General features: G+C 39.2%; 1 protein-coding gene across 1 annotated transcript; it reads left to right on the forward strand.

The window, feature by feature from the left end:
- Window positions 1–1,093: 1,093 nt before the first annotated feature.
- On the forward strand, window positions 1,094–3,785 carry LOC308079694 (C-C chemokine receptor type 8-like). The gene is made up of 2 exons (XM_080421255.1): window positions 1,094–1,212; window positions 1,981–3,785. Exons 1-2 carry the CDS (start codon window positions 1,187–1,189, stop codon window positions 3,059–3,061), a joined length of 1,107 nt encoding a protein of 368 aa, XP_080277381.1. The 5' UTR covers window positions 1,094–1,186; the 3' UTR covers window positions 3,062–3,785.
- The last annotated feature ends 4,238 nt before the right edge of the window (window positions 3,786–8,023 follow it).

Genomic DNA, 8,023 nt, shown 5'->3' on the forward strand with positions numbered 1-8,023 from the left:
ACTTGCATCCGATTTATTGCATAAGTACAAAACAGTACAAAACAGCTCCATGGACCCTGAGGTCCTCTCAGTCAGCCTGCCGGCCACTGAGTCACACACACAGATAGCCACACTTTGGCACAGTCTATATAACAGTGGTCACATTTTGAATAAGTGGGTGGGGGTCAGCCTCCAAAAGTGAGACCCCACCCATACAAACAATAGATCACCCTCTGAGTTCCCTGATTCAATTTGCACCTGTATGAAGCAGGAAAGGGGGAAGGGAGACACATGCATAGAACCCAGGTAAACAACAAAAGGCAAAGCTAAGTGTATGTACCCCACCCGGCCCAGACCAACAGTCACCTCTTGAATCCACTCTTTGTGTCTGACTGTAGGCTATCTGTAGACTTGTGAAGTTAAATAATGCTACCAAATGTGGATGTTATGTTATTAAATATACTACACGGGCAAGACGGTGTTAACCAGTGTTGCCAGATTCTGCGAGAGAAATAAGCAACCAAGTCTATGATAACTCAAAAGAAGCAACTAGGCTACGGCTATTTGAAAATAGCCGATCTACCAGCTCACAGCGTGTCGCGATGCGACGCATTGTCATATGAACTGTCACTTCCTATATAGACTCAATTTCAAAGGCCAATGCTGGGCACATATTCGTAGGTTGGAGTACCCCCATGCTGAGACTCAGTGTGGAGGAAGTACGGCCCACCCACTCTCACCACCATGGGGCGCTCCGTCAGGAAGTCCAGGCCCAGGTCCTGGGGGACACTTCTTCGTCCAGGGGAAGACGTTTCCTCCCAGCATTTCTAGGGAATGTGTTTGTCCTCTGATTCAAAATGTTTGGGGAATGGCTCCGTACCATGACTGATACTTATCAGCTTAATGACTGGTAAATATTTAAGTTTCTCTTTAGTTTGACTGTGTATCTGTTTCACTGTCTGTACATCTTGACCTTAATTGGTTTTGAGTGATATTTTCTTTAAAAAAAAAGTATAAATAATGCAGGACTTCCCACCTGGGGGGGGTCATGGGAAGAAGCCCTGGGAATGATGTGAGCTGTTACAGGGTGTGGTTTTATTTATGTATTTATTTATTTTGGTGGTTGAAGTGCTGAGCGAGTTGGCACTCCCGGTTTAAATGGCCTTATTCTCCCTCCGTTTATGTATCTGGACGAGCTTCATGGGTGATGGGGACTAAGATGCATTTTAACGAGTAAGTCCGGCAATGTCCGTCTCCTTGTTAAATGAACGGAAAACCTCTTTTGTTTCTAATTTACTGTTGTGGTAAATGTCTTCTGATGTATTTAGCTGAGCATTCTAGACATGTTCTCTACTAAATAGCCTTCAGTGTATTTGTTTATGGCCTTATGTGAGACTTAGGTTAGAATGGAGGGGAACCCAGTCTTGTCTGATTTACCAGATTGTGCTTTTTTCTCTTTAAGATTGTCTTAATGTTATGAAATAGGCGTATTGCTTAGCTACGACTTGCAATAACATTTGTTTGAAATTCTTCAGTGCATATCTCAGAGTTAAATTCACCATCAGTTTAACCAAAGAGGGCCTGGGTCTGGGCATTGGTGGATAGGTAGTCACCGATTGATGCTGAGGGGGCATCGGCCGAGCCTGGATTATTATTTTATATATTTTTATGAATGTGTACACACACACATTAAAATTTGAATTTGTAGGTTTTGAGAATTTGAAAAATATTAGTTATTTTTAATCATGTTTTACATGCATCAGCTCATGCAGGTCTCCCTGAAAAAAAACATAAACGCTTTCCTGAGTCTAAACAGTAATCTGAAATGGACGCATTATGTAGCAATGTTGAGACGCTTGAAGCACAATAATTCATATTTTCTACGCAGCTCTATATATCCTAGGTTATGTAGTTTTCTTTCAAAAACTGACCCAATATACTGAAGCCTTTCATTATTAAATGCACCTAATACCTACTATTTTCCTGCTGCCATTCTCTTAGATCACCTACCATGGCTACCAGCGAATCCTCTACTGACTATGATTACTACACTTACATCGATGGAGTCTTCAGCCCGTGTGAATATGAACATTATGGATCCTACTTTCTACCAGTGCTCTATTCTCTCTTCTTTGTCCTGGGATTTCTAGGGAATGTGTTTGTCCTCTGGGTCAAAATATTTGGGGAGCGGATCCGTACCATGACTGATGTGTGCCTCCTCAACCTGGCCCTCGCTGACCTTCTCCTAGTGTGCTCCCTTCCCTTCCTAGCCCACCAAGCCCGGGACCAGTGGCTGTTTGGGGATGCTATGTGCAAGGTGGTCCTCAGTGCTTACCTTATTGGCTTTTACTGCGGGATCTTTTTCATCACCCTGATGAGTGTTGACCGCTACCTGGCTATAGTGCACGTATTTTTTGCACTGGAAACACGAACACTCTCTGTTGGAATGACTGTAGCTACTGTTATATGGTTTGCTGGATTTCTCGCATCGTTTCCAGAACTTATTTTTCTTCAGGTACAGGAGGCCCCAGATTCGAGCAAAAATATATTCTGTGCTCCTTTATACACTCCTGAGAATGGTACCACACCATACGAAAGGCACCGCTGGGGTATCTTCGGCCTTTTCAAAATGAACCTTCTAGGCTTACTGATTCCGATGGCCATCATGGGTTTTTGCTACACCAGGATCATTTGTGTTCTCCGATTGAGCCCAACACCGATGAAACAAAGAGCAATCCGCTTGGTTTTAGTTGTTGTAGCTGTGTTTTTCTGCTGCTGGACACCCTATAATGTTGCTTCCTTCTTCAAAGCTTTGGAGTTACTTCATGTCTACACAGAATGTGAAAGCAGCAAGGCAATCAAATTGACTTTACAAATCACAGAGGCCATTGCTTACTCTCACAGCTATCTCAACCCCCTCCTGTATTTTTGTGTAGGGAGGAAGTTCAGGAGGAACCTCCTTAAGTTGATGAACAGAGCTCCATGTAGGCTGTGTCAGGTTATGACCACCCTTATCCCTCAGGACAGAGTCACAGGGTCTCAAACCCCCTGTGCGAATGAGGGCTTTGAAATGACAGTGTAAGGGTGGAATTCAAACAAATGTGTTTAAAGCTAAATGACATTTGGAAGAGATTCGGATTGTGTAGCCATGATGTAACTACAAATATCGATTAGATATCTTATTAGCAATAGTTGCTTTGTTGAAAAGAGATTGATATTCAAATATTCTGTTGACTTGCATTGCATGGTGAAACAGACCTCAAAGTAACTATTTTAGTACATAACAAACACAAACAAACGTAGACTGTTGTACATTTACTGTTGAATGTTATCACCGCTGCTATATTAAAAAAATACAGGGAAACTGTTGTTATTGCTGTTATATAATACATAGATACAAGGTATCTTGCACATTTGTTATGTAGGCTAGATGACTACTATTGTGACTACTTGCTACTTTTAGTATATTAAGTAAGTGTTGTTCTGCTATAGCATTTACACATATTACTTTCTGCAGCTAAAGGGCTATGGCTATTGTTGAAGGCTTCTTATTATTTTGTATTCTTACCTTATCATAGTTTTTCTTGGATATTACTATTGTCATTGTTGTTGTTAGCAGAGTACTTTGTGGACCTCACAAAATTGCATCTCGCTTCTTGTACCATATTGACAAATAAAACCTTAAGTCTGACAATGTATAACATGACCAAACCCGACCCTGCATTTAAAAAAGAAAAAAAAGCCAACTTCCCATTGATTTTACTATTTGAATTAGGAAGACGATACAGACTGAAACTTTTAGAAAAATTAGCATTTACTCAAGTACTATACAGTACAATTTTGAGGTATTTTTTACTTTATTGGAGTATTTCCAGTTTTCAGTACTTTTACTTAAAGGGATATTTCACTTTCAAAAACACTTTTGGTGATTTTATCATCTACTCAAGCCTTTGTGAGCCCCCCAGATAGTTTTTAAGTTGCTCGATTCAGTATTTAGATATTTGATATTCATTTTATCAGACACGCTCCCTTCCTATACAAACCCATTGTAACTTCAAACTCCATTTTAACCATGTTAGATTCATCAAAAACACCTGTCCTTGGTGAGATTTTTTTCATTTTTTTATTTTTATTTTTTTATTGTATTTTATTTATTTTTTCCACCAAAAAAATATTAAAAAAATAAATGAAAAAGGTAATTGAAAAAACACGGCCCCCTCGCGTATTAGGGGGGCGGTATGAGTCACCAGAACCAAGGACGAGTGTTTTTGATTAATCTAACATGTTAAAATGGAGTTTGAAGTTACAATGGGTTTGTATAGGAAGGGGGCGTGTCTGATCAAATTAATATCTAATATCTAAATACTGAATCAAGCAACTTAAAAACTATCTGGGGGGCTCACAAAAGCCTGAGTAGACGATAAAATTTAAGTGAAATATCCCTTTAATGACTCCACATCTCAGAGGCAAATGTTGTACTTTTACTCCACTACAATGATATGAAAAGTTTGATTATTACAAAACATACCGTAGACACTTCAACCCTATACATTTCTCCATTTGAAAGTAGCAGATCTACAAGCTCGGAATGCGACGCATTGTGAACTTGTAGATCTGCTATTTTCAAAAGATCTTTATACAATATACATTTGAAAACTTGTGAAATGGGAAATTCTGTATAATGAGTATACTTACTACCTTTGGTATTTTGATACCAATACTTTTGTACTTTCACTCAAGCCAATTTTGAATTCCGGACTTTTACTTTACAGAGTATTTCTACGTTGCAGTTATTGATACTTTTACTTAAGTAAAACAATCTTCCACCACTGCTGATATCCTCCAGGTGTGAATCACTCCATGTTGTGCTGCAGCCTGAGGCCCAGTGTGGGCCCAGCCTAAGTGTGATCAGTCCATGTTGTGCTGCAGCCTGAGGCCCAGTGTGGGCCCAGCCTAAGGGTGAATCAGTCCATGTTGTGCTGCAGCCTGAGGCCCAGTGCTGCTTTGCCGTGGAACTCTCCCATCCAGACCAGTCCCTGTGTGTCTGTGAACCCTCCATCTCCTTCCAACCTGAAACACAGAAGAACTCATACACTATAACACAGTGATTCTCATCCTGTGGGCCGCGTGAGTTATTGCAAGTGGGCCCAGAATAATTGGCAAAATCGAGTCTACGATTTCTATGATGATATAAAATTAAAGCCGCACTATGTAACTTTTTAACAACTGTGTCCTACAAAATTATAAACTTACATGTTTAAGCGATAACAATCTTCCTTCCATAAATGTATAGACTCAGGGGGTCCCTGGGGCTTGACTGTATTACTATGTATAGGGGAGACGATGAGTTTCATCCTCTCATTTGTCAAGGCACCAAGGCAGAACTGCCAGTCAAAGCGTAGACTGGCCAATCACAGCGCGTCCTCACCGGACATGCTTGCAGAGACTCTTGGGTAATGAAGTCAAAGACGTTGGCTCTTGGCTGTCATGTTATTTGTGTCCAAAGTGGCCACTGATACCCCAAACTACATAGTGCTGCTTTAATATAAATATTTTTAAATAATGTAAAACGTGAAAAATGTGTATTCATAGTGATACCAATAAATAAGAACTTAGAAATATACTATGTTGGTTCCATTGATCCAAGCCAGAACACATTTACTTAACACGGCAGCCTAATGTAAAAAGGTTACATGTCTGTATTCTGGGAGTAATCATTGCTATAGCTTGTTTTGTCCAGTATGTCTCCCTGTCTCTCCAGCTCTTTAATAAACAGTAATTACATTCAGGAGAAAGAACACTACAAAGATTGTTAAGACCGGGAATGCATCTGTGTGTCAATTTTAGATTTATTTGGCTCAAAAATAGCAGATCTACAAGCTCATAGTGCGACACTGAGTGCCGCGCTATGAGCTTGTAGATCTGCAATTTTTGGGGAAAAATCGTGAAAATGTGTGCAAATCTTTGAATATAAATATTTTTAAACTAAAGTCTTTGCTTCTGGGGGATTCTACAAATGTCTTCTAAAACCTAACAGTTTTTTTGAAAACTTGTAATGTTGCTATAATATCAGTGGTTCTCAAACTTTTTTCATGTCAAGGACCCCCAAAATGATATGTATTTGTCCGCGGACCAGCCCCCCCCCCATCTGAAAATATGTTGTTCCAGGGACCCCCAGAAGCAAATATTTTGAGTAAAAAATGTATGAAATTGGTATTCCCAACCTGAAAATGTATCTTCAGGTGTTCCAGTTAAAAAAATTTCAGCTCTTTTTTAAACTTTTTTTTTTCATCAGTTCCAATTTAATTTGTTTATCTCTGTCCTATATGAGTTCTCTCTCCTGATTGGATGAAATTGTATTAAAGATTGACCTGCAAATGTATTTTCTGTAGTGTTTACTGGAGAGATGGGGCCGCTGCTATTAAACAAACACTCTAGCAATGACTGCTATGGGATTATAGTACTATTAAGCACTTATTCTAACAGAAAATATCACTTAAAGCACCTTTACTTAAACCCTCTGTACAGGGGTCAGCTCTGTACTTTTTCTTTCCCCCCACCAAATCTGTTTGCTGAAAATAGCCGATCTACAAGCTCACAACTTGTAGCAGCTGTACCGTTGATGAAGTTTACAATGTTTTTGTGCTACTGCATCTCATTGGTGCTTCGATCATTTCGACAAAATATAAAGGTATGCCAGCGGCACCCAGAGCACCAGCACCACAACTGATACATAATATTATAATATTTTTAAATTATTCAATGATATGAAACTCATGGAAAATAATTATAATTTGTCTGTGTTTTCCCCAGTGGTGGAAAAAGTACTTTTTTTTTACTTAAAGGGTAAGACCACTTTGGTAGAGGTTTAGGTTGTGTAGTTACCTTGCCATGATGTAACCCCAAAGGTGGGCAAGAAATCAAAAATAATTGCTCCATTGATTAGAAATTGATAATTCAAAATATGCTCCTCATTGACTTACATTGTACGGTAAAACAGCTCTCAAAGTCACCCTTTTAGCATATAAATGAACCTAAACATAGCTGATTCAGGCAATATACTGTAGAACATCACCAAACCCAGTACTGTTTGTTTTTTTAATAAAAATGTGAATGAATTATCAATTTCTAATCAATGGAGCAATTATTTTGTATTTCTTGCCCACCTTTGGAGTTACATCATGGCAAGGTAACTACACAACCCAAACCTCTACCAAAGTGGTCTTGCCCTTTAAGCAAAAGTGTCAATACTGCAAGACATACTGTGTTACAAGTAAAAGTTCGGAATTAAAAGTACAAAAGTATTGGCATCAAAATGTACTTAAAGATGGAGTGCCATGATATTTTTCAACCCTAAAACCTGATCATAAGGTATTATTATTATGTAAGGATTTTTTTCAACAAAAAAAAAGTGTACAGTAAGTGTTAAAATTTTGTTTTTATGTAGACACACCCACCAGTGCATTAAGTATACCTGGTTCTCACCTTAGCACCTCCTCCACCACCTTAGCACCACCCACCTGTCCTAGTCCCTCCTCCTCCTCATGCCCACACCTGTTGTGTTATGATAATGAGGGGGAGGGTGTGGGCTTTGTGATGTCACTAAAGCGCTGTTTCTCTATTGGCACGTTTGACCCTCAAGGTTTCAGCCTCCAGGAAGAAACTCCAAATAGTCAGAGAAGACATAAAACACCATAAAAACACCACCGGGGGGCTTAATGAAGTTCTATCAACCTCATAGACACATGAAAAACAGAAAAAGTGCAAAAACATGGCACCACCTCTTTAAAGAACCAAAAGTAAAAGTACTCATTATGCAGAATGTCCCATTTCACAAGTTTTCCAGAGTATATATAATGGTTGGCATTAAGGGTGCTGCATTGAACTGGTTTGAGTCCTATCTGTCTGACAGATTTCAATTTGTAAACGTTAACGACACACCCTCATTACGCGAAAAGGTTAAATACGGAGTCCCACAAGGCTCTGTACTTGGACCAATACTATTTACTCTTTATATGCTTCCTTTAGGTGAGATAATTAGGAA

Source organism: Gymnoscopelus braueri (assembly GCF_963280865.1).
Source record: "Gymnoscopelus braueri genome assembly, chromosome: 23".
In the NCBI taxonomy this organism is placed as follows: domain Eukaryota; kingdom Metazoa; phylum Chordata; class Actinopteri; order Myctophiformes; family Myctophidae; genus Gymnoscopelus; species Gymnoscopelus braueri.

What these genes read in the sequence shown, in the direction of transcription:
- LOC308079694 (XM_080421255.1), top strand. Translation starts at nt 1,187, where the DNA reads ATGGGGACTAAGATGCATTTTAACGA. An exon ending in ACTAAGATGCATTTTAACGA is followed by an intron (nt 1,213 to 1,980) that starts GTAAGTCCGGCA and finishes CCATTCTCTTAG; the next exon opens with ATCACCTACCATGGCTACCA.